General features: G+C 59.0%; 1 protein-coding gene across 2 annotated transcripts; it reads right to left on the reverse strand.

Moving 5' to 3' along the window:
- Window positions 1–1,636: 1,636 nt before the first annotated feature.
- Window positions 1,637–23,363, reverse strand: SHF (Src homology 2 domain containing F). Of its 2 annotated transcripts, XM_064157130.1 has the most exons (7): window positions 22,839–23,363; window positions 13,817–13,946; window positions 11,946–12,164; window positions 10,296–10,433; window positions 6,529–6,700; window positions 6,042–6,161; window positions 1,637–1,922 (listed from the first exon to the last, which is right to left on the reverse strand). In XM_064157130.1, exons 1-7 carry the CDS (start codon window positions 23,304–23,306, stop codon window positions 1,736–1,738), a joined length of 1,434 nt encoding a protein of 477 aa, XP_064013200.1. In that variant the 5' UTR covers window positions 23,307–23,363; the 3' UTR covers window positions 1,637–1,735. The 2 variants fall into 2 exon arrangements, with proteins under 2 accessions (XP_064013200.1, XP_064013201.1); XM_064157131.1 differs by lacking the exon at window positions 10,296–10,433 and having other exon boundaries at window positions 22,839–23,358.
- Window positions 23,364–24,501: the final 1,138 nt, after the last annotated feature.

The raw sequence follows: 24,501 nt of genomic DNA on the forward strand, positions 1-24,501 counted from the left end.
CTGCTGAGAGAAAAGCCCTCCAGCTGGAGTCACCTCTGTCCCTGCCAGACAAGAGGCCTCCCTGGGATGGAGAGAGGCAGCCAGGGAGCTGTGCAGGGCTGTGAGGAGACACTGGCACTCAGGGAGCTCAGACCACTGCCTTTTAAGGAGTGGCAGAGGCTGAGGCATCCTGGAACAAACCACCACAGTTTCTGCAGGCTCCCAACCACGGAGTGCCCTCGGGTACTACACTGGTCATGCTTGATAGTCTGGACAGAAGCTCAGAGTGGTGAGAGGCAGGAAGGACCACAATCCTCTGGCTGCAGACTGAGCCTGGAATGCTCCTGAGTCCCCCGCGGTAGAGCAGGGTTCCTGCGTTCTCACCCACGCAGCGTCCCTGTGGCCCAAACATCTTCACCCCCCCCAGCAAACAGCAGGATGGATGCTGCTTTTTCACTAGGCAGCCATCGAATCACTGCTGACACAGCCCAGCAACAGCCCAAGGGCTTTGATCCTCCCGAGCTAAAAGTTGGGTGGGTCCAGCAACGAATCTGCTGCAGCCAGCCCCTCTGCTGAGCAGGAGCAGAGGGGAGCAGTGGGGAAGGGGCTGCGCTACAGGGGAGGAGCATGGGGACCCAGCTTGGTCTGAAGCATGGATGGAGGACACTGAAGTGCAAGGGCAACAACAAAGAGTAAGGTTAAGGCAAGGGATGCATTAAATGCCACAGAGCACCAGACACAGCTTCAACCAAATGGAGAGGAGGAGCAAGCTGACCCAAAGCCAAGGCAGCAAGAGTCCAAAACCAGCCAGAGGAGAGCAAGGGGTGTGAAATGGAAGGAGTTTGCCTAAGCCTGACAAGTGGTGAAGGAAAATGAGGATGCAAAAGATCCCAACGAGCACAGCCTTTCGCAGCCAGTAACAGGCAAGTCCAGCAGCAGCTCAGTGCTGCTCAGGAAGGGTCCCAAAGACACAGCAAGGCCCTGACCCCTTGTGCCCTGTGCCTCCTGGCCACACCAACTGGGCATAGGGGACTCAGCGTGTGCAAGAGTCAAGGAGAGAAAGCAGCTCCCTCAGAGCTTTGTGTAATGAAAGCCCCTCCCCTCCACTGCCCCGGCAGCCTCCTTCTCAGGGTGGTGGGATGCAGGCAGGCGGTGCCAGTGGCACAGGAGGTGACCATGCACCACTTTATTGGGCAGTGGTGTTGCAGCTGCAGCCCAGGCCAGGCACTATTTACATTTGGCAAAGGGTGGCAGCGAGTACTGGGCACACGTGGGGGCCACCATCAGCCTGCCCACTGTCTTGCTAGCCCTAGGAGGCCCCTGCTTGGCCCCTGCCAGCCTCACCCGTGGGCACAGCCCTTCTGTCTCCTGTGGGCACAACCAGGCAGCCTCATGGTGGCACCTCAGGCCTGCTACTAGATGATTTCCTCCTTTTCCTGCACACAGCCCCCTCCCTGGCCTCTCCAAGTGCCCTCTTCCAGTCTTCGTGTCACAACCTCTGTGCAGAGGCAAGTGAGGGTAGCGTGCAGTCAGTAAGCTCCACTCAGCTCCTCCAATACTGTCCCAGCAGGCAAACCAGCACACAGGAGCCCCCGAGAGAGCAGGAGAAGGGCTTCAGCTGCAGCAATCCCCAGCAGCAGCAGCGGTGCCCAGCAAGCTGCTCGCAGGCTGCCAGTCCAGAGCCCGTCCTCAATGCAGCAGTGCTGTGGATGGGCCATGTCAGGCACATCTGACGCCAGCTGGCAGGGGGCAAGTACTATAGGGTACGGATGGCCACCGGGTACAGCAGGGACATATGCTCGGCCCCCTTGATGGGCAGCTTGCGGCTGGCATAGTGGTGGATGATCTCGGGCACGCTGTCGAAGGGGGGACTGTGCTGCCCCAGCACATACTTGTTCTCCTGGGTCCGCGACAGTTTCATGTGCATGAAGCCCTGGCTGCTCCTGTGAGGAGACATCAAGACAGGGTTAAGGGGTGCAGATGGCTCCAGCCTCCCACCAGCTCCTGAACCCCCCTGAGGCAGATGGCCTGCCCCTGAAGCTGGCACAGGGATGCTGCTGCCTCCTGTCCCCAGCCACAGTGCTGCCTGCACCATCCTGCTCTTGGCCAGCTCCAGGTGAAGCCCCAGTGCAATGGAGGGACAGTGCTGGCCACACTGCACTGCATTCCCTCTGGGGAGCATGGCCATGCAGTGAGGGTGGGGTGGTTCCACACAGCACCAAGGCTGGGGTAGGTAGCACAAGCCAGGCAGGAGCAGCAGCAGGTCTGGCTACAGGGTGATGCAGGGGCAGCAGCTTTCACACCTCTCATGTGTCCAAGCCCCTTTGCAACCACCCTGTCTCACATGGGAGGCCTTTGGCTCACACAAGGGGCTTTCAGCTTCTGTCTCCAGCTTCTCAGTAGCAAAGCAGGATTTTCTCCCCCAGTGCACCACATGCTGCCCCTGCTCCAGTGCCAGCACCATACAGGCTGCTCAGCACAGCAAGGCCACTTCCCGGCAGGAGCACAGGCAGCGTGGGCAGCTTCTGCCACCAGCACTGATGCTGAGTGACGGCCTAATGGCCCTGGTGCTATTAAATTGTGTCTCCGAGGAGAGCCACAGCCTGTCTGCAGCGTCTGGAATGCACATTATAGCAAAATATTGATGACTTAAAAGCAGACAGGACCTCATCAGCCATGCTGAGCCACTGCCAGCACGCCACAGCCCAGCCCCATCCCCCGCTGCAGACGCTGCCCATAATGGACGTGGCACGGCTGCATTAGCAAAATGAGTTTGCAATCCATTTATCGAGGAAAGGCAGGGAGCTGCCTGCCTCCAGGGAGGGTAGGGGGAGAGCTGCAGCCCCCTGCCCGGGGCAAGGAAAAGTGATCTCTGGCTTCATCCTGTGTTCCGGCAGCAGGGTGTGGGGAAGGGCTGCAGCCTGCGTGGCATCTGCAAAGGCGCAGGGGCTGACCCAGCACACACACACTGGGGTCTGCATCCTGGCTGCAGGCACACCCAGCCCCTGGCTGCTGCTGATGGGAGCCCAGGGCAGCAGCACCGACAACTCCAGAGAGGTGATGCTGGCTGCGTTTCCCAAACCACTCCACAGGTCTTTGTCACCAGCTCAGGGACATGACTGAGACTGGACCCCTGGAGAGATTCCCGAGGCAGCAAACTAAACAACCTCAAAGCCAGCAGCAGGGATAAGACAAGAACAAGGCACAGGTGCTGCTCCTGCTGAGCACCTTATAGGGATGAGGCAGGACCCGAACATTTGCAGCATGGCCTCAGCCACTCTCAGAGAGGTCCAAGCCAGGGGGTCTCATTCTCTGTGTGTCCCAGGCACACGACAGGCCGTGTTGGGCTGCACAGCCTGGACCAGACAACACTGAGTCCTTCCAGCTACCTGCCATGCCAGGGGGACAGCCACTCCTGCCGCTCTCTCTTGTGCATATTATTTTAAAGCAGCACAAAAGGGCTTCAGGTCAGCACCGGAGCTCTCTCTCAGACCACTCCTCCGCTGGCCTCCTTCCTCAAGGCAAAAAAGATAAATGGACACAAAAGGAATGTAAAAATAAACAAACAACTGAGGCAATGCAGGCAGGCAGCTTCCGGTGAGACACAAAACCTCCCGGGGGATCTGCCTCAAAAGACTCTGCAGAGAAAGGCAGGAATGCCAATTGTGCTGCCAAGGTGTGGGCTCTCTGCAAGAAGTGCTGGTGGACAGGACAGGCTCCGGGAGGGGGTGCAGGCTTCCCTGGGGAGGTGGCACACTGCTGCAAGGCCCCAGCCTAGCCACACATGCCACTTGAGGAGAGGATTTGGCCATTTTTCTCACTAGGGATAAAGACAAGCAGTAAGAAAGGAAAAAAACCACCAGATGGCCTTGCAGAGAGGTAATGGAAAGAGGCAGCAGGGCTGGCAAGGGAGGCAGCCCCAGCACCAACCCCAGCACCACCTCCCTGGCTTTGCAGCACACACACCAGCTGATGCTACCCACAAGGACACGGCTGAGTGGACCTCTTACAGCCTCAAATCTGCCTCAGCCAGCTGGCAGAAGCTGTTGCTTCAAAACTGCTCAGAAGCTGAAGCAAGACAAAAAGAGTGAGAAAATTAAAACATCAGTAAAAATTCTGAGCAAAAAGCAAAGAAAGGAGAGAGCCTTCCCAGCAGGGCTGCTTATGCAAGTTGAATGCCACAAATGCCTATGGAAGAAAGAGTGTTTTCAGCTCAGATTCTACACTGGTTTGGTGTTGAAGGCAGAAAAAAAAAGGAAAATTATATCTATCTACATATATAAAAGAGAGAGAGCAATCTAGTGCCAGGCTGAGGGACAATGGCTTTGAGCTAGGAGAGGGGAGATTGAGACAGGAGATGAAGAAATTGTTGAGAGTGAGGGAGGGGAGAGACTGGCACAGGTTGCCCAGGGAGGCTGTGGCTGCTCCCTGCCTGGAGGTGTTGCAGGCCAGGTTGGATGAGACCTTGAACGACCTGGGCTGGTGGGAGGTGTCCCTGCCCATAGCAGGGGGTTGGAGTAAATGATCTTCAAGATTGTTTCCAACCCAAACTATTCCATGAATCCATGAACTCACAGTTGTGTTGCTGGGTAACAACCAGGGCAGGCTGAGTGCAGCAGGGAGCAGTGCAAGAGCAGAGACCACCAGAGAAAAGCATCAGGCTCTGTGGGCTGCAGCTGGGCAGAGCTGGCTGCAGTGCTCAATAAATTCTTGTTTCCCATCTGGCGGGAGCAGAGCTAACAGAGCCAGCAGCAAGACAAGAAGCTGTCTGCTCATCCATCATCATCTTCAACACACTTACAGCTTTGGTTTCATGGCTTGGGGCTGACTGAAGACGGGTGCTCTGGGCAGCAAAAGCTCTGGTGCTCAGGGAATCTGGAAAACCTGGGCAGGGTGCAAAGATCCCCCCCCAAAAAAGTCCAGGTAGAATCCAGGGCACACTGCAGGGGTGAGGGGATCCTGCTGGGAACCACAGCAGGGTACTGCCCCTGCCAACCAAGAGCCTCAAGGCAGCAGTGATTACAAGGGCTAGGGAGGCCAGGGGGCCTGGAGAGGGCTCAACATCAGACAGATTTTCTTTTTTTGTGACACTAAGATACAAAAATAACAGGGGAAGGGGAAGCCAGAGCTGGAAGCTGTAACCAGATACAACCAGGCAAGCACTGAGGCACATTCCCTGGATCCATTTGAGGGATTTCTTGCACTGCCAGGGGAGAGGCAGCCTGCAGATCCACAAACCTTTCTAGGTTCACAGAATGGGTTGGGGTGGAAGTGATCTCAAAGATCAGCCAGCTCCAACCCCTGCTAGAGGCAAGGATACCTCTCACCAGTCCAGACTGCTCAAGGCACTCACAGAATGAGTTGGCTTGGAAGGGACCTTGAAGATCAGCTAGTTCCACACTCCCTGGGCAAGGCAAAGACATGGGTTTGGAACTAGATGATCTTCAATATTATACTAGCCCAGGGTGCTCAAAGCCTCATCCAACCTGGCCAGCAACACTTCCATAACCTCTCTGGGCAAACTGTGCCAGTCTCTCCCCACCCCCACTGCCAAGAATTCCTTCCTCCTCTCCACTCTCAGTCTCCCCTCTCCCAGATCAAAGCCGTTGTTCCTCAGCCTGGCACTCCCAGCCCCTGTCCAAAGTGCCTCCGCAGCTCTCCTGGAGTCCTTCAGCTACTGCAAGGCTGCTATGAGGTCTCCCTGCAGCCTTCTCTTCTTGCGGCTGAACAGCCCCAACTCTCCCAGCCTGTCCCCATGGGGGAGGTTCTCCAGCCCTATGATCACTTCCATGGCCTCCTCTGGATCCTCTACAGCAGTTCCAAGTCCCTTGTATGCTGGGGACACCATACAGTTCCCAAGAGAAACTTCTGCCAGACAGCAAAAGAGAAGCTGCTGGCACAGCACAGCAGTGCAGACCTCACAGTCCAGCCATTTCTGACTAGCTTGTGTCCATCTCAGTCATCCCCCAACAACACAGTTCATGGGGGGCACCCACCCATGGCACCAGGGCAGCTCTGCTGTGGGTCTGGCACCACCTCTGAGTGTCCCCTGGCTGACTCACTTCAGGGAGAGGGAGAAGTCGTTCTTGCTGGTCTCGCTGTTGCGCACCAGGTAGCTGGCCTCCTTGCACAGCCGCAGCAGCGTCTCCGCATCTGTCCGGCTGATGGCTCCGTGGTACCAGCTGCGGGCAGGAGAGGAACCGGCTGTGCCAGGCAGGGAGCAGGCACCGCAGCAGGAATCAGCCCCAGGGCAGCAGCAGTGCCAGCACCCCGGCACCTTGCCAGAGACGATAGCCACAGTCAGGGAGAGGGATGCAGGTAGCAGCACCAGGACTGGGGGACAAAGTTCGGAGGCTTCCACTGGGCAGCAGAGGAGTGAAGAGGGAACACCATGACCATGAAACAGGTGGTAGGGACGAGCAGGCAGAAAGGCAGGGCCAGGGGAGAAAGTAAGAGGCAAGTCTGTCCTGGGGCTCATCATGGTGTGGCCACAGGGATGCTGGAGCAAGCAGAGGGGTCAGGCAGCCTCTGAGAGCAGGCAGGACTCACCACTGACTCTCTAGGGGCAGGGCAGGGTCAATTTTCTCTCCAACGAAGTGTCCAGGCTCAGGGATCAGCGTCTTGGTGCTCTTCAGGCTGCTGGAGCCATGCCTGAGGGAAGCCCTGGCCTTGTCCTCCTTGCAGGGTGAGGTGCGGCCATAGCCCAGCACCTCCAGGGGACCTGCAAGATAGACCCACGGCACAGCTGGCAGTGAGGACACCTGGACAGGCTGGGCCCCAGCTACCCCCCACAGAGGAACCCACAGAAGCAGCCAGAGTCACATCACATCGTGCTGGATCTCCTCAAACTGTCCTCTCCCTCTGCTCCAAGCAAGGGCAGCCTGCTGCTCACTGCAGCACCCCAGGAGAGACATGGTTGTGTCCCCATGCCAGGACTGGGATACTCACAGCACCTGAGCCCCTGGAGTTTTCTGGCAGGTTTCAAAATGCCAGTGAAGTTTGGCTGATGAAACCAGAGAGGCAGCAGCTGCAGCAGAGAGCCAAGTGAGGAGGAAGGTCAGCAATGAGGCCGTGTGGCCAAGGGGGTTCTTCTGCCCCTCTGCCCTGCCTTGCTGAGGCCACCCCTGCAATGCTGTGTCCAGGGCTGGGCTGCCCAGTTCCAGCGGCAGGGACCTGCTGGAGAGAGGCCAGCAGAGGCTGTGAGGATGCTGAAGGGCCTGGGGCAGCTCTGCTGTGAGAAAATGCTGAGAGCCCCGGGGCTGGGTAGTGTGGAGAGGAGAAGGCTGAGAGGGACCTGAGCAGTGGCTGTAAATATCTGAGGGCTGGGGGTCAGGAGGAAGGTGCCAGGCTCTGTGTGCTGGTGCCCAGTGGCAGCACAAGGAGCAATGAGTGCAAGTTGGAGCCCAGGAGGTTCCACGTGAACAGGAGGAACAACCTGCTTGGTGTGAGGGTACTGGAGGCCTGGAGCAGGCTGCCCTGCTCTGGAGGGATTCCAGCCCTCCCCTAGATGTATCCCTGTGTGCATCTGCTCTGGCAGGTATTGGACTGGATGATCTCTGGAAGTCCCTTCCAACCTCTATGTTCTCTGGTTCTGTCATACTGTGTGAACTGTACAGGCCAAGTGACTTTGCTGTCACTCAGCACTCCCTGAGGTCGATGATTAAAGTCAAAGGTGGAACCAAAGGGAATTTGGGCACAAGGGACACATTTCTGCTGGCATAAGTAAACCTCCTGGAGGGTGGAAAAAGAAATGACAGATTCCCCAAGGCGAGAAGGGGACATTTTGACTGCAAGATGCCTCCCCAACACAGCTTCCTGCCCAGCTGCAGCAGCTGTGCATGGCTGAGGCGCGACAGGTACTGTGTGCTACAGGAACAGTGGAGCCCCAGGGACACAGCCTGCTGCTGCCTGTTGTTTCCATGCAGGATGATTTCAGCATTAACAATTTAGTTTCTCCCTCCTCCAGAGAGTTCATCACTGCTCCCCTGCCAGGCAGCCCCTAGCACAGATTGCATATCGATCAGCACCACTGCCCTGGCAGGAGCTGTATTGCCTGCAGAAAGGCTTCGCCTGGATGAGCCTGGGGAACTGCAGCTCCCAGGGAATGTGGGATGTGGTGGGCTGGGCAGCTGCCCCTCACTCCATGCTTCCTGAGGCAAAGGAGGAGAAGGAGGCAAAAGCAGAGACATGCTGCAACCACTCTACTGCAGGGCAGAGGTAACAAACAGCCACAAAGGGCTGCTCTTCTCTCTAGCAGGGCAGATTGAGAGTGGAGATGAGGAAGAAATTGTTGAGAGTGAGCAGACACTGGCACAGGTTGCCCAAGGAGGCTGTGGCTATCCCCTGCCTGGAGGTGTTCAAGGCCAGGCTGGATGAGGCCTTGAGCAACCATGGCAGGGGGTTGGAGCTGGATAGTCTTTGCGGTCCCTTCTAACCCAACCCACTCAGTGAGTCTATGATCCTCTAAGGTGGCTGCTTGAGGGACATCTTACCTGGGCCCTACACAGGCAAGCAGGTTTACAGTCCCAGCCCCAGCACTGGGAGCAAGGCAGCTGAAAGAAAACCCAGCCAAAATCTCCAGCAGCTAAGCTGGGAGGCTCAAACCTCTCTGAGAAGGAGCTCGGGGAGGAGATGCTTGGCACTAAAGCTTGCTAAGCTCTGCCTCTGCAGCCATCTGCTGCTCACTGCCCAGGTTTGTCCTTGTACCTAACATTCAGGCTTCAGTTTCAATCCATGGCCTTAACTAAAGGGCAGTACTCGTTAAAAAGCCAGACAATCAGAACAGTAAAGTGTCTGCTGTTCTGCCTAGCTGCCGTGGCAGAGGCTCGGCCAAGACCAGCAAGACAGAGAGGCATGTGCATGATTAAACAGGATATTAAAAACAAGCCCCTAGGAGCAAGAAGACTAAAGCAGTTCAAGACACCTTCAGACAGGGGAGGCAAAAAACAAAACAGAACTCAGACAAGATAACCCTAACACAACAAAGCAGTCAGGGCAGGGGGAAAAAAAGTGCTTCTGTGTTGCCAAAGGCAGGAGAAGCGAGGGCCCGATGTGTTCACTGGGAGCGGAACACATGTCACAGCCACTGTGGGGGCAATAAACAGTGAGAGGAGGGGAAAGGAGAGGCTGCACAGAAAATAAATTAATTTTTCTTGACACCTGCATTCATTGTAGGAAGAGGATCAGGAAGTTTCCCCCTGGCAAGAGCTGACCTCAGTCTGTAGCATCCCTGTGGGTTTGAGGCAGTGCCTTGATACGTCAATGGCAGAGTATGGCAGCTACCACAGGCAGCAAAACTAGCTGTGGTGTGCAGCCTGGTGCTCAGCCCCAGCTGGGAAGAAGCAAAACCAAGACTGTTTTTTCTTTCCTAGGCTCTGCAGGGATCTGGGTAGCTGCAGATAAGGCAATCAGTCATCTGCACCGGGCACGTCGCAGTGCCAGCCAGGAGCGGCGTCAGTGCTGAACGGGCAGCCATGGCACACCAGAGAGCAAGCTGCAGCTCTCACACACGTCCTCATTCACTGCAAGAAGAGAATGGTGGGGTTCTCCCAGCCCCAGAAGCCTGGAATGGCTTTCAACAAAGCGCCTCACCTCCTGGCAAAACCCCAATTCACTGCAGCATAGAGCAAGGTCTTTAAAATCCCAACAGCAGGCTAAAGGAGCAGCAGCGATGCTTGGGCTCCATAGGGCAGTGCCAGAGGAGCCCGAGGGGATTCCCGCCAGGGCTATGCTGCTCCTCACGCACGAGAAAGAATTTACAAGGCAAACTGGAGATGACAAAGTGTACTCGGGAGACTTCGCTGCTCAGGACGGCAGAAAGGAGAGCAGGGGACCCAGACGGACCTCCTGCCGCCGAGCAGTGAGGTCATAGAAGGTGGGAAGAGACAAAGGCAGGCGCAGGGTGAGAACACTAGCCCCACCTCAGCACTGCCACCTGGAGCCAGCTATTCCGACACTGCCAGTGGGCATTAAGAGCAGCAAGAAAACAGCAATTGAGTGTTGGTGAGAAGACCGTAAATCAGCCCTCGTACCTCGGAACTTGGAGACAAAGAGGAGAGAACAAAAGAGGAGGCAGGAACTGTGCCACCAGTGCAGCTGCTGCGTCGAGCAGAGGCACAGTGGGGCTGGAGAAGCAGCAGAGGAGGAGAGGAAAACCTGCTGGCACCTGAGTGGGCCAGGAGCTGGAGGAAGGCAGAGGAGGAGGGTGGGTGTCTGGCAGCACCATCGGGCAGCGAGCAGAGCCCTGCCAGGTCCGGGCAAGCCTGCTTGGTGGCAGGGCAGCAAGGCAGGGTCCCCCCGCGCCCCGCGAGACCCACCGTTGGTGTCCTCAGAGCTGGGCTGGCCGTGCTGCAGGGGCACCAAGGCACCGGCCTCACCCTCCAGGGGGCTTTCACTGCTGTCCAGCTGTCCCACCGGTGGTGGCCATGGCAGGTCTTTAATGACCTTGATTTCAACTGGATGGAGGAGGAAGGCAGGGATGGAGAGGAAAGAGAGAGAAAGAGAGAAGGAAAGGGCTTAGAAAAAAAACATGAGTAACACCAGGCCTGTGGAGGAGAGCAGCTGTGGCCAGAAAGACCTCAATTCCTGGGAGCTCTATGTCAGCTTGGCCATCTCATCCTCTCCCAAGCACTGAGCAGGAACAGGCCTGATGCAGGGCACATTTCCAGTGGAGAGGCACTGCTCCTCTATCAGCTTTCCCAGCAGACCTTCTACAGTCAAGGGGGAGCCTGTGACTAGCCTGATCCCCGTGTGCACATCCATGCAGGAAACCTTGGCAGAGCGTTCCATTGCCATCTGTCCTACCCAGGCATCCTTTCTGCTCTGGGTGCTTCCACATTCCCCTTCCGGGCACCAGGGGGTTGCTATCTTACGTCCATACAGGCTGCCTATCGGCAAACCCCCCAGAGGCTGAATGTGCCTGCAGAGAGACTGACAGCACAACAGAGAAGCAGCTCCCTGCAAGAAGCTACAGCAAGACCTGCTCCAGCTCTGACAGAAAATGGGCAGAGTCCTAATGTGGCCCAGGGCACAGTGACTCAACTCCCTCAGGACTCCAGGGAGCACCCACACAAGGGCCAGACCTCTCAGCACACCACCTCTACCCAAGGAAATCGAGCAAGTTGGCTCCTCTGCCCAGACTCCAAGCACAGACAGCTCAGCATATGGCAGCACACCACACTCCCTGACAGACCCCGATAGGCTGTCTTCAGCACAGCCATGCCACGGGCACCAGCCCTGTGCCCAGCCGAGCCCCCACAGCACAAACTCAGTGCTGAGCATAAGCAGGCACTGCAGTGTTGAGCCCAGCAGAGGCACCTCCAGCTGGCAGAGCCCAAACCCGAAAAGGGAGTCTGTGAACCCCACAGCTTCCCTGTCTGTGCCCCTGCACAGTGCTGGCACCCATCAGCTACAGCCACACTGTGCTGCCATTGAAATGCAGCCTGGGTTGCAGCACTCAGCACAGCAGGGGGCTCCTCGTTAGCAAACGCAAATGCCATCGATCCTGCAGCACCCACACGAAGGGCACAGCTACCCAAGGCCAAAGGCTCCCCAAGAAGAACCATGTCTTCTCTGCCCCAGGCCAGGGTGGAGCTTCTCCCCACTTCTCCCCTGAGGCTGGGGGGGCTGCACTGCACTGCAGGCTGTGATCAGTCAGAAGGGGAATGAGGCAATGAGAGAGGGGCACTAGAGAGGCTGCCAAGGTGGCTCCAACCACCACTCCACCCAGCCCAGCTCCCTACTGAAAAGAAACAGCCTCTGCCAGTGCACAGTGCTCCCTCAGACAGCCTCTGCCAGTGCACAGGGCTCCCCGAGCCACAGCGATGTGGAGGCCAACACTACTGAACCCCAGAAGTCGAAGGAGCCCGCAGGAGCCTGCCACCTGCAGAAGGCAGGGCAGCACCAGCTGCTTTATGGAGGCTGCGTCCTTGACGGCCACTCCCTGCTCACGGCTGCCCCAGACTCACCCGCGAAGGCTTTGGAGATCCGCTCCTTCTTCCACTCCCAGGGCTGGTCGTACTCCTCGGGCGGCCGCTCGTCGTCCTCGGGCAGCCTGGACTCCCTGGGTCTGGGGCACACCGGGCGTTCGCCCTCCACCTCCAGCCCCGCCAGCACGGGCTCGTAGGGGGTGTCGTAGAGGTGCAGCGGCCGGGCAGGGGCCTCCCGCAGGCCCTTCTGGCGGATCTCTGGCCGAAGAGGGAAAAGTCTGTGAACTCTCTGCCCAGCGAGACCAGCCACGGGCACCAAAGCCCTGCTCAACTATGCCCAAGGCAACAGAGGGTAGGGAGCCTCAGCCACAGGCACCTCCTGCAGACCTGCAGCCAGCACCCGCCAGAAGCAGAGGAGCCTTTGGCAGCCCACAGCATGAAGAATCTCCTCCCACCACGGCACAGCGTCCCCACTCCTGGGCGGCCCTACGAAGCGCAGCTGCTGCGGACAGGTGGCTTGGGTGCAGCAGGTCTGCCCTGAATGCCCGAGTGTGGCCAGTTAATAAAATGTCTTTCCCTGAGCTGAACAGAAGTCTCCCAGACACCAGCAGCATCCTCACTGCTTGCTCCTTGTTACAAGAAATCACAGAATGGCTCATGTTGGAAGTGACCCCTGCCATGGGCAGGAACACCTCTCAACTAGCCCAGGTTGCCCAAGGTCTCATCCAACCGGACCTTGAACACCTCCAGGCAGAAGACAGCCACAGCCTCAGCCTCCCTGGGCAGCCTGTGCCAGGCTCTCACCACCTTCACACTGCAGAACTTCTTCCTCAGCTCCAGTCCAACCCTGCTCTGCCTCAGCTCCAAACCATTCCCCTTGGCTGTCTCTAGACCCCCTCAGCAAAAGTCTCTCTGCAGCCTTCCTGCAGGATCCCTTCAGGCACTGGCAGCAGCTCTGGGGTGCCTCTGGAGCCTTCTCCTCTGCAGGCTGCACACTCCCATCTCCCTCAAGCCTGTCCCCACAGCAGAGCTGCTCCAGCCTCTGGCCTTAGATCATCTGGCCTCACCCCGGCAGCTCTGTGTCCTTCTTGTGCTGGGGACAGCAGCACTGGAGGCAGGATTAGAGGTGAAGTCTGAGCAGAGCAGAGCTAAAGGGCATAATCCCCTCTGCTGCCCTGCTGCCCACACTGCTCTGGCTGCAGCCCAGCACTTGGCTGCCTGCTGGGCTGCAGAAGGGCACTGATGGCTCTAGGGGAGCTGCTCAGCACCCAGCACCCCCAAGGCTCTTTCTTCAGGGCTACTCCTCCAAAAAGCTACACAAGCTTCCCAGCAGCCACTCACTTCAGGAGAACCAGGGAACTACAGATCAGGGCCAGAGCCTGGAGCATGCCAGGCACCACAGCCACCCTGTGCAGGCCGCAGCAGCAGGAATGATGCCCTTGGAAGTACCCAGCTGCCCCTCTCTGGCTTCCCAGGTAGTCACCAGCCTGCTCTGCCCCCACTGCTGTGGCAGATCCTGGCATGTTCTGCCTACCCCTAGCCACATTCCGCAGCTCACACATCCATCATGGTTTAATGCTGCTTGCACCCAATGCCAGCTCTCTCCTGGCTCCACCTGGCCAGCACACACAACGTGGTGCTGGGCGAGCAACACAGGAAGAATGTGGAGGTGCCTTGAACTGCTGAGGCAGCTCCTGAGTGCTCTGCCTACAGCCAGCCCCTCACACACAAGCTCTGGAAATCCACCTGCAGAGGTGCCTGTGGCCCCCAATAGTGATCACCCCAGTGCCTGCTCTGAGGGGCCTGGAGCTTCCCAAAGCCGCAAGAGACAGGGCACCACAGCCACCAAATTCACAGAGCAGGTACCACAGGCACAAGGAGCAGCCCTTGTCCAGAGCCTCCCACCTTACCTGCCATCATCTTTTGGGCTTCATAGGGCTCCATGTAGCCATCGTTCTCTGTCACCTTCTCCAGTGCTGCCTGGCTGCCAGCCACCTGCGCTGCATCAAAGGGGTCTGCATAATCCTCCAGGACAGGCAGCTGGAAGAGGGAAAGGGTAGGAGAAGGGTTAGAGTACCCTTTCTGAAGGCAATCAGGTACCACTTGAAGCCCCCTGAAACCTCACCATGTGCTCCACTTAGTCAGAATGGCAGCTGGCAGCCCGACCCCATCACTGCAGCCATGCAGAGCAGGTGCTGGCAGCCAGTGGCTTTCCAGGCGCTGGCACTGGGCCATGGAAATGCTCCAGCCTTTGTCCCAGAAGCTGGGAGGGAGCCAAGCTGAGCAGAAGGCTCTCCAGCCTCCTCCCTTACCACAGGCTCAGTGCTGCCAGAACCAGTGAGCAGATGCCCCAGCAAGGCTCCCACTATGCTGTCGGGTTGCTGGCAGTGCCATGCCCCCACCATGGCATGCAGATGCTCCTCCTGCATGCAGCCACACTTCCTCCCCCAAGGTGGAGCAGGGGCGCAGGGGTGTCAGCTGGCACTGGCACGACTGGGAACTCACTGGTTGCTTTCCAGTGCTCCTGCAGGCTCATTTGAAGACGTCTCTTAAAGACAAGGCTAAGAACAGCATCTGGCTTCCTTTCTGCTCACTCCCAGGCCCCCACAGCATCCTCACATGCATTCCAAGGACACAAGACAGCTCCTCCATGCAATCAGGAGTCACTGGAAAACAGGACCAGGAGCCTCTCAAGTGCCATGGCATGGGCACAGCACAAAATACCCGAGGTTTGCCCTCAGCAGCCAAAAGGAGATGATCCTGAAGTATGTCCCAGACCTCAATCCCCTCCAGCTGGAGGCAACTGTCTGCTCCAGCTCCTCATCAGCTTCCCATTTGGGGCACCCTATTGCATGACCCTGCATCCCCTGGCAAACCTGGACACCCCATCCCAGCCCCAAAGCCTGATCCTGAAATGGACCCAGGCAATATCTGCAGTAGTGCCTGAGTGCACCTCAGCACGTTTGCAGGGTCTGCAAACTCCATGCTGGACCATCCACAGAGATGGGCACTGGCAGCACAGTTGTCAGCTACGGAGCTCCCACAGCAAGGACCAAAAGGCCCAAGCACAGCTTGGCAGCTACCTAATGCCAACCAAGGCCAGGTTCTGTCCTCACCACTGCACTCTCCCTGCTCCTGGCCAGCCCTGCAGCCCAGGACCACTTAGGCATTCATTCTTCTGTAGTTCTCACAATCAGCTTAAAACCACTTCTTCCTCCTGCCTGTGCAAAATGACCTGACAGTAACTTGGAGCAACAAAACCCAGCAGGAAAAGGGAACAGGAACTGGATTCATAAACACCTCTGTTCTGTCCTAAGCCTTCACATCTCTCTGAGCTGTGGGATGAAGGCAGCTCCCCAAGCCTCTGATCCACCATCTCCTTCAGAGCAGCAGAGAGCCAGGACAGCTCTCCCAACTCAGCCTCTCTGTCCCACAGCACAAGCAAGCAGTGAGGCAAAGCCCACCAGCCGCAGCGCTCACTCTCACCAGGGACACCACAAGCAGGGCTCAAGGGTGGCAGCCAGCAGCTGCTCTGACACCTCTGCAAGGCACCAGCAGGATGGGCAGCTGCTTGGGGCGCCATGGGAAGGGCTGGAGAACCTCCCCTAAGGAGACAGGCTGAGAGTTGGGGCTGTTCAGCCTGGAGAAGAGAAAGCTGCACGGAGAGCTTAGAGCAGCCTTGTAGTAGCTGAAGGGCTCCAGGAGAGCTGGGGAGGGACTGTTCAGAAGGGGCTGTGGGGACAGGCTGAGGGCAATGGTTTGGAACTGGAGCAGGGCAGAGTTATGTTGGGCATAAGGAGCAAATTGTGCAGAGTGAGGGTGGGGAGAGGCTGGCACAGGCTGCCCAGGGCTGTGGTGGAGGCTCCATCCCTGGAGACATTCAGGACCAGCCTGGATTTGTCCCCGTGCAGCCTGCCCCAGCTGGAGGTGTCTCTGATGAGTGCAAGGAGGCTGGGCAAGGTGCCCTTCAGGGGTCCATTCCCACCTGATCCAATCTATGAATCTGAGATCCCACAGGCTGCCCACATGCCTCAGAAAGCTGTGAAGAGGCTTCTGCAGGAGGTCTGCAGAACACAGCCCCATGCTGGTCACAGCTTATTGACACAGGCACAGGTACCAAGGGAGCAAATGCACAGACAGGCTCCCAGCAAGCAAAGAGGCACCAGCTGGCACATGAGCAAGGCAGGCAGGCAGCACCATGCCCCAGGCTCACCCTCTGCAAGGAGCTCTCATGGCTCCAAGCATGTTGTGGGACTGCAAAATGCACTCTTCTGTCCCTCCTCGCTTCAGAAAGGCCTTCTCAGCCCTCCTGCCCTGAGCACAAGCTGCCCACATTGGCACCTGCCAGGAACTCCACTCCCTGGAGTCGCTGCGCTCGCAGGCACAGACCCAGCTCACTGCTGGCATCAGCGTCAGGCCCTGGGCCCTGCCTCTCTCCCACAAACAGCTGGCAGCTCCAGACAGGCAGGGCACCAGCACAGCAGCTCGGCAGCCAAGAGGCTGCTCCACACGCCGCTGCGCTTCCAGCTGGAGCAAAGCCCCTCCACAGCTCCTCTGCACTCAGGCCTGGCTGCCAGGGATGGGAACACAGGCTCAAGCACATTCCCAGAGCACCCCCACTCCAGAAAGCAGAGAGCAGTGGAGACTCCCAACATGTCTCTGCTGCCACTCTTACAGCAGAGTACTTTGCTGGCAGGGGGTGCAGAGGCACTGAACAGCAGTCAGCTGGGCTCTGCTAGGCCAGACCTGGTTTGCTGGGCTTAGCTAGGACCAGAGCAAACAGCTCAGATCACAGGCTTGAGTCTTGGGAATCCCTAAGGGTGGTGGAGCTTTGCCATGCTGGTGTTACTCCTCCGCTACCTCAACAGTGCCTCTTCACAGGAGTGAAGACTCTGCACCGTGGAGTGCTGGAAACACAAACCCATCTTTAGCTGCTCAGAGACTACAGTGGAAAGCCACAGAAGAACAGCTCCAAAATGTCTCCAGGAACATTTCAACTGCACCATCCAGCAAGCGAGAAGAGCAACCCAGGCCCTAAGCCTGAAGCCTCTAGGCAGTGCCAGAACAGGGCAAGGCTCTTAGAGGGCAAGCAGCATGCATGACACAGTTGCCAGCTCCATCCAAACGCCCTTGCACATGGGGCCAAATGAAGGTTGCCTGGGAAACCGCAGCTCTGACATCCCCCAGCCCCAGGGCTGGACTTCCCCAGCCAGGCCAAAGCCCTCTGCCACAGCCCTGTGCCTGCAGCTGCTCCCCCAGCACGGGAGGGGGCCACAGCCGCCAGCAGGGCAGGTCCCAAGAGTGCCCCCACACCCCCAGCCACGCCAAAGAATCCTAGAATCAGTCAGGTTCCAACCCCCCTGCCATGCCCAGGGACACCCTACCCTAGAGCAGGCTGCCCATAGCCTCAGCCAGCCTGGCCTTAAACACCTCCAGGGACGAGGCCTCAACCATCTCCCTGGGCAACCCATTCCAGCCTCTCACCACTCTCCTGCTCAACAACTTCCTCCTCACGTCCAGCCTGAACCTACCTATTTCCAGCTTTGCTCCGTTCCCCCCAGTCCTGGCACTCCCTGAAAGCCTGAAAAGTCCCTTCCCAGCTTTTTTGTAGACCCTCTTCAGATCCTGGATGGCCACCAGAAGGTCACCTCGGAGCCTCCTCTTCCCCAGGCTGAACAGCCCCAACTCTTTCAGTCTGTCCTCATAGCAGAGCCGCTCCAGCCCTGTGGCCCTTCTCTGGACACGCTCCAGCACGTCTGCATCCTTCTTGTACTGGGGGCCCCAGAACTGGATGCAGTACTCCAGGTGGGGTCTCAGCAGTGCAGAGTAGAGGGGAAGAATCACCTCCCTCAACCTGCTGGCCACACTTCTCCTGATGCAGCCCAGGCTCTGCTTGGCCCTCCAGGATGCAAGTACACACTGCTGGCTCCTGTGGAGCTTCTTGTCCACCAGCACCCCCAAGTCCCTCTCCTCAGGGCTGCTCCCCAGCCACCCACTGCCCAGCCTGGATTTGTGCTTCGCATTGCCGCGACCCAGATGCAGGACACTGCACTTGGTCTTGTTGAACCTCATGAGCTTGGCTTGTGCCCACCTCTCCAGCCTGTCCAGCTCCCTCTGGATGGATCCCTGCCCTCCAGCCTGGCTGCTGCACCACACAGCTTGGTGTCATCAGCAAACTTGCTGAGGCTGCACTCAGTGCCAGTGTCCATGGCACCCACAAAGATGTTGAACAAGGTCTCAGGACTGATCTCTGAGGGCCCCCACTTGTCACTGGTCTCCACTTGGACATGGACCCGTTGACAGCCACTCTTTGGGTGCGCCCATGAAGCCAGTTCTGTATCCACCCAGTGGTGCACCCCTCAAACCCATGTGGCACCAGCTTGGAGACCAGGATGTGGTGCGGGACAGTGTCAAAGGCCTTGCTCAGCTCCAGGTCAATGGCATCAGTTGCTCACCTCTCATCTATTCATGTTGTGACCTGTTCATAGAAGGCCACCAGGTTTGTCAGGCAGGATTTGCCCTTGGTGAAGCCATGCTGATTGTAGCCAATCACCTCTTCACTGTTCTCCTGCCTCAGCAGTGCCTCCAGGAGGATCTGCTCCATGATCTTACTGGGCACAGAGGTGAGACTGACTGGCCTGGAGTTCCCTGGCTCCTCCTTCCTACCCCATTTGACAATGGGAGTTCTGTTTCCCTTTTTCCAGTCAGTGGGAACTGCACCAGACGGCCATGACTTCTGGAATAGAATAGAGAGGGGTTTAGCAACCTCATCTGCCAGTTCCCTCAGCACCCGTGGGTGCATCCCATCGGGTCCCATGCACTTGAACACTTTCAGGTTCTTCAGGTGACCACAAACCTGATCTTCACTTATGATGGGCAGCTCTTCCTTCTAGACCCTGGCTCCAGGAGTGTGGCTGGAGGCCTTTGCAGTGAAGACTGAAGGAAAGAAGTTGTGAGAACCTCAGCCTTTGCCATGTCACAGGGCAAAGGCCAAGCAGGCATTTCCATGCTTTGCTCTCCTCCCGTGTCGCCCAGGCCACTGCTCAGCACCCGGCTGACTGCGCAGTGCTCGGCTGCCTGCCCACACACAGCACCAGCTTTGCTGGTTGTGAAATAATGGGGGGGCAAAGCAAAAGCCTGGCATATGCAAAGTCAGTGCCACAGGGCAGCTCTTGGTGCAGATCTGTCCTTCAGAGAGAAGCCCAGCAGGGCTGACACTTGGGCACTCATCCTCCTTGTGCACCTGAGTGTTTGCCGTGGCAACGCACACCCAGACCCCCCTGCTTCAGTACTAAGCTTGGTCTGGCTCCATTACCTGTGCCAACGTAAGAACAGACGTGAAACAGGCAGAGGACCACATCTTCACTAGGTTCTCACACTTAAAACAGCTTTTATGCTGCCCTTTGGGGAAAGTCACAGCAGCTCTGCAAGAGTGTTTATTGTTCTGACACAGAGCTGGAGCTCTTCGCCCCATGTTGCCTACAAATGTCCTGCCTGCCACCACCTCTGGCCACAGGACAGGCTTCTCTATGGAGAGGTGCCCAGAGGGCACCTAGGGAGAGCTTTTATTCTATGAACAAGTTTCTTGCCTTGGAGCTAAAGTGTGTCTGGGGTCCTCTCAAGAGCCTGCTGGGTTTAAATACTGGAGCCACTCCGAGTTATCACAGATTCATGGAATGCATCAGGCTGGAAGAGACCCTCAAAGGGCATCTTGTCCAACCTCCCTGCAGGCAGCAGGGGCACCTCCAGCTAGAGCAGGCTGCACAGGGACACATCCAGTCTTATCTTCAATGCCTCCAGGGATAGGGCCTCAACCATATCCCTGAGCAGCCTATGCCAGTCTCTCCCCACCCTCATTCTCAAGAATTTCTTCCTCTACTCTCAGCCTCCCCTCTCCCAACTCAAAGCCATTGCCCCTTGGCCTGGCACACCCAGCCCTTGGCAAAAAGTTCCTCCCCAGCTCTCCTGGAGTCTCCCTCCCTGCAGCCTTCTCTTCTCCAGGCTGAACAGTCCCAGTTCCCTCAGCCTGTGCCCACGGCAGAAGTTCTCCAGCTCATCCCAGTTTGTTCTCTCTGCCAGGTGCAAATCTTCTCCAGCTCTGCACATCTTGCAGCTTGCCTTTTGGTGGACGCTGAAGCCAAACCTCAAAGCAAACAGAGCACTGGGGACCCAAAGTCCCGAGGGTGAGGTCCCCCAGGCCGTGGAGGGTGGGTGGCCAGGTGGGAGCCCCCGTTTCAGGGGAGGAGGCACAGGGGCCATGCAGCACCACGCAGGATGAGTCAGCGCAGGGAGGCTGTGGCAGGAAGGACACACACCCAGCAGCTTCCTGGCCGGTCGTTCCCACACCCCCTCCACTGACCCCACTCGCAGCAGGAATCCCAGCAACCCGTCCTGCCAGCCGTGTCACAAAGATGTCCCCAGGCAGATCCCTCACCCCATGCCCCACACACACTGTGACCCCACACAGGGAGGTCCCTGACTGCTGATGCCATTGCTCCTTTAACCCAGAGACAGCCAAGAAGCCACCTCTGGAATATTCACCTTACTCAGGCAGGACATACAGGGCCACTGCTGTAAGGAAAAAATCCAGACCAAGTAGGTGAAGAAGAACCTGTGCAGGCCCCCATCATGCCTAGCAAGCTTTTTTAATGGAGCAGGAGCCACTGAAGAGCTCACCCTAAGCCTGTCCCCACAAGACACTGCAAATGCCACACAAGGCAAAAAGACGTGAGCACCTGGCCAGGAAGGATGCCAGAGCAGAGATGGTCCTGCTCTGTCTTCAATTCTCCACAACAGGCAGGGCAGCTACAGCAAGCACAGGGCTCCTAGGGAACACATCTGGTCCCCCAACCACGACACAGAGCCTGTACCACAAGCCACATGGCCTCAGCCAAGCCACACAACCAGGAACTGGTGGCAGCTCCTTCCTCCTGTCCATTCTCAGCCTCCCCACTCCCCAGGGCTGCACATTTTATTCATGTTGTTCACTGTCAATCCCTAGAAAAAGACTCTCTACCCCAGCAGCCCTGCCTGTACAATTGGACTTCTACCTCCATCATCGGCATCACACAGCTCGAGGCCCATACCCGTGGCATTTCTGGAGTTCCAGCCCCCACAGCAGGCAGAGAACAGTGCCCACTACCTCTTCCTAAGCAGGATGGCACAGAGCCCCTTGCCACAACCATCACTTCAGCTTGAAGAGCTCAGCAGAGGCTCCAGCCTGGCCCTCGACTGCCTTCTCTGCTCCAGGACACCTTGACATTGTCACCAAAAGCAAGGGCCACAAGCACCAGAGACCCCCCCCCCAGCAGGCACCTCCATCCTCCTGGCCCACTGCCATGACCTTGTAGAAACCAGGGAACCCTCCTACTGCTCAGCCCAACATCAAGGCCAGCGGAAGGGAGCTGTAAAGGGGGCTCAGGCAGAGCAGAGATGGTAGACACTGCCCAGATCCTCCACAGCTGCGTGCACCATCAAATGCTACCACTTATCTCCGGCTTCTCCCAGCCTCCAGAGCTCTGCCAGTGCCCATCACATATTGGAGTCCTGAAGAACCAGAAACATCCCCACACCAGCACACAGGAGATGCTCTAATCACCACTTATCTTGGTCTTCTTCATCTTAGTGATGTTACCAGCATTTCCCCCAATGCATCCCAGCTTCTCTAAGCTTCCTGGCTTCTCCCCAGCCCTCAGGCCCCTTCCTGCAACTGTGGGCAGCCCTCATTTCCCACAGCTCCTGCTCAGCCCTTCGCAGCCTGAGTCCTTCCTGCAACCACCACTCTCTCCTGGTCTCTATGATCCCACAAGCTCATCCCAGAGGGAAAACCATCCAGCCCGCCTCAGCAATCCTCATCACCACAGTGGCACCTCCGCTCTCTGTGTCAGTGCCCTCCTCCTCTGCTGCCCACAGTGGCCAGTGTAAGGACCTCCGCACAGAAGTTTTCTCCTCGGTCCCTCCGGAAACCTCCCGACAAGGACCAGGCAGTAGCAGCAACTTTCCAACATCCACCGAGCAGTTCTTCTATCTGCTTGAAACGCTCCCGAGCAGATCTGGCCAGGTGCTCGCCCCGCCGTGCTGCCCGGCGATGCCGGGACCACAGACGGGCTCCTGGTATCCCCCATTCCCTCCGCAAGCCAAAGCCGCGCTCGGCAAGCCCGGTCCTGCAGCTCTGGCGGGCACCCGGTACCCTCCTGCCTTCCTCTGCACAGTGCCCGCATCCATCTCCGAGCCGAGAGGCCAGGCACTGACAGCCGCGGCGGGCTCATCCCTTCCTCTGCCCGGGTCCCGGTGCCGCTCACCGGGGATGTTTCTCGCTGCCTTTCCGGCACCGGCCCCTCTCTCCCTCCCCGAGCAGCTGGCTGAGAGGCGGCAGACAAAGAGGCGCTGAGGCTCCTGACAAAGCAACTCGGGGGAGCTCGGCCGCCGCCGGGACGGGCAGGCCTTGGCAAGCGGGCAGAGGGAGATTCGCGCCGCCGAGCGCAAGGAGGCCCAGGGCCAACGGAGACGGTCCTGTGCCACGCGAGGGCCTCCCGAGCCGCAGGGTCCTCACCCCTGCGGAGCAGCGGGCACCTGGCTGCAGAGCCACGGCAGAAGCGGGGGCACCTCAGCGCTGCCTGCCGAGACGGTACCTGCCTCCCGCGGGGGCCGCAGGAGCAGGCGAGGCCACCCTCTCGGCGCCGCGGCTGCTGACGTGTGACCGTCATGTCGCCGCTGCCGGGGCGCAGGGGGACACGCAGCGGCAGTCCCCGCGGAGCCCAGCCGCGGCTCCCGCTGTGGTAGACGCTCGGGCTCCACCTGTCCCGGGACCACTGGCCCCCGCTCCTCGCAGAGGGGGCCGAGGGTTCGGCGGGGACACCCCGAGTATTCCACCGACCATGGGACAACGCCATCCCGGGGAGGGTGGCGGGGCGCCCGTACCGGGACACTTACCTCCGCCGGCGGCGGCTCGTCGAGCGGCTCGGGATCGGCCGATGGCGAGCTGGGGGCGGCGGGCGTCACCAACGGCGGCGGGGGGCTGGCGGGCGCCTTCTCGACCGTCTCCACCTTAATGAGCCGGTGCTTGGGCGAGACGTAGCGGGGTCCGTCGGGAGCGGCAGGCGGCGGCGCTCCGCTGTAGGGATCCTCGAAGTCGCGCTCCTTCTGCAGCCGGTAGGCCGCCACGATGTCCGGCTGGGCGGCGGCCAGCGGCTCGCCGGCGCCCCCCGGCGGCGGGGGCGGCTGCGGCGGCAGCCCGGCGCGATAGTCGGGCTTGGGCGGCGCGGGGGGCGCGGGCTTGGCGCTGCGGAAGCCCAGGTGCTCGCGGAGCCAGCGGGCCATGGTGCCCACGCACTGCGGACCCCCGCCGGCCGTCGCCCCGCCGCCGCGCTCCGAGCCGGCCGCCGCTCCGCTCAGCAGCATTGGCTCTGGCGGACTGAGCGCGGCGGCGGAGCTCGGGCTGGGGGGGGCGCGGGGGAGGCGGCGGGGGGAGGCGGCCAGTGCCACCTGCCGGAGCCGCCGCGCCGGCTGCGCCGAGTGGGGCTTCCCCCCGCCCGCCAGCTCCGCCCGCCCCGCGTCCCCGGACCCGCTCCCCCCCGGCACGGTACGGCACGGCACGGCCTCCCCGCCGCCCGGCCTGGCCCAGCCCGCCTCCCCCAGGGCCCGCCCCGCTTCCCCGCCGCCCGGCCCGCCTTCCGCCGCGCCCGGGCCGACCTTCCCCGGCGCTTCAGGCCGGCCCCCGCCGCCGCTGAGCTCCGGGCAGCCGCTGGCACTTGGCTGTCTCCCAGCCGCACCGCGTCCCGCCTCGGCCCCGGGGGAGGACCGGTCTCCGAGGGCTCCCGTAGTCCCCCGGCCTTCTTGCGGCGGAGCCTGGAGCCCGCGGGCCTGACCCGGACCTGGCTGCCGCGGCTGCCCAGCTGCGGGAGCAGAGGAAAGGCGTCCGTGTTGGCAACAGAAGAGCGAGGCGGGAATGGTAAAGGGCCCCTCGATGGCAAAGCCAACGCCCATGAGGTGTTCATGGAACCAGCTCCGTGCGTACCCGCACAACAATTGCTCCAGGGAGAGGCACCGCAGAATCACACGCTGGTTTGGGCGGGAAGGGACCTTTAAAGGTCATCTAATCCAAAGTCCTGCTGCAGGGAGCTGGAACATCTGCAGCTAGAGCAGGTTACTCAGACTCTCAACCAAACTGACCTGGAATGGTGCCAGGCATGGGGCATCTCCCACCTCTCTGGGCAGCCTGGGCCAGGCTCTCACTACCCTCAGAATAAACAATTTCTTTCTTTTGTCAAGTCTAGACCGCTCTCTTTTAGTTTAAACTGTGCACTCTTTGTCCTGTCCCAATAGGCCCTGCTCCAAAGTCTGTCCCCAGCTTTCTGATCATCTGCTTTAACCACTGAAAGGCCACCAGAAGGTTCTCCCCAAAGCTTTCCAGGCTGAACAACCCCGACACAAGAACCACAATGGGACAACGATGAGCAAAGCTGAGCCAGGGGAAAGGTGCCTGGGAAGAAGGATGAGGCAAATTTAGGTGTGTGGGGACATCATCAGGGTGAGCGCGTAGGGCTGGGCCCCAAGACACAAGAGGCCAGGACATGGCCTGGAAGATATCTCCCGG

This window comes from Pogoniulus pusillus, chromosome 17, assembly GCF_015220805.1.
Source record: "Pogoniulus pusillus isolate bPogPus1 chromosome 17, bPogPus1.pri, whole genome shotgun sequence".
NCBI classification, from domain to species: Eukaryota; Metazoa; Chordata; class Aves; order Piciformes; family Lybiidae; genus Pogoniulus; species Pogoniulus pusillus.

What these genes read in the sequence shown, in the direction of transcription:
- SHF (XM_064157130.1), bottom strand. Translation starts at nt 23,306, where the DNA reads ATGCTGCTGAGCGGAGCGGCGGCCGGCTCGGAGCGCGGCGGCGGGGCG. An exon ending in GATCTCCAAAGCCTTCGCGG is followed by an intron (nt 10,434 to 11,945) that starts GTGAGTCTGGGG and finishes TCCTCCATCCAG; the next exon opens with TTGAAATCAAGGTCATTAAA. An exon ending in CAGCTCTGAGGACACCAACG is followed by an intron (nt 6,701 to 10,295) that starts GTGGGTCTCGCG and finishes TCTATCTTGCAG; the next exon opens with GTCCCCTGGAGGTGCTGGGC.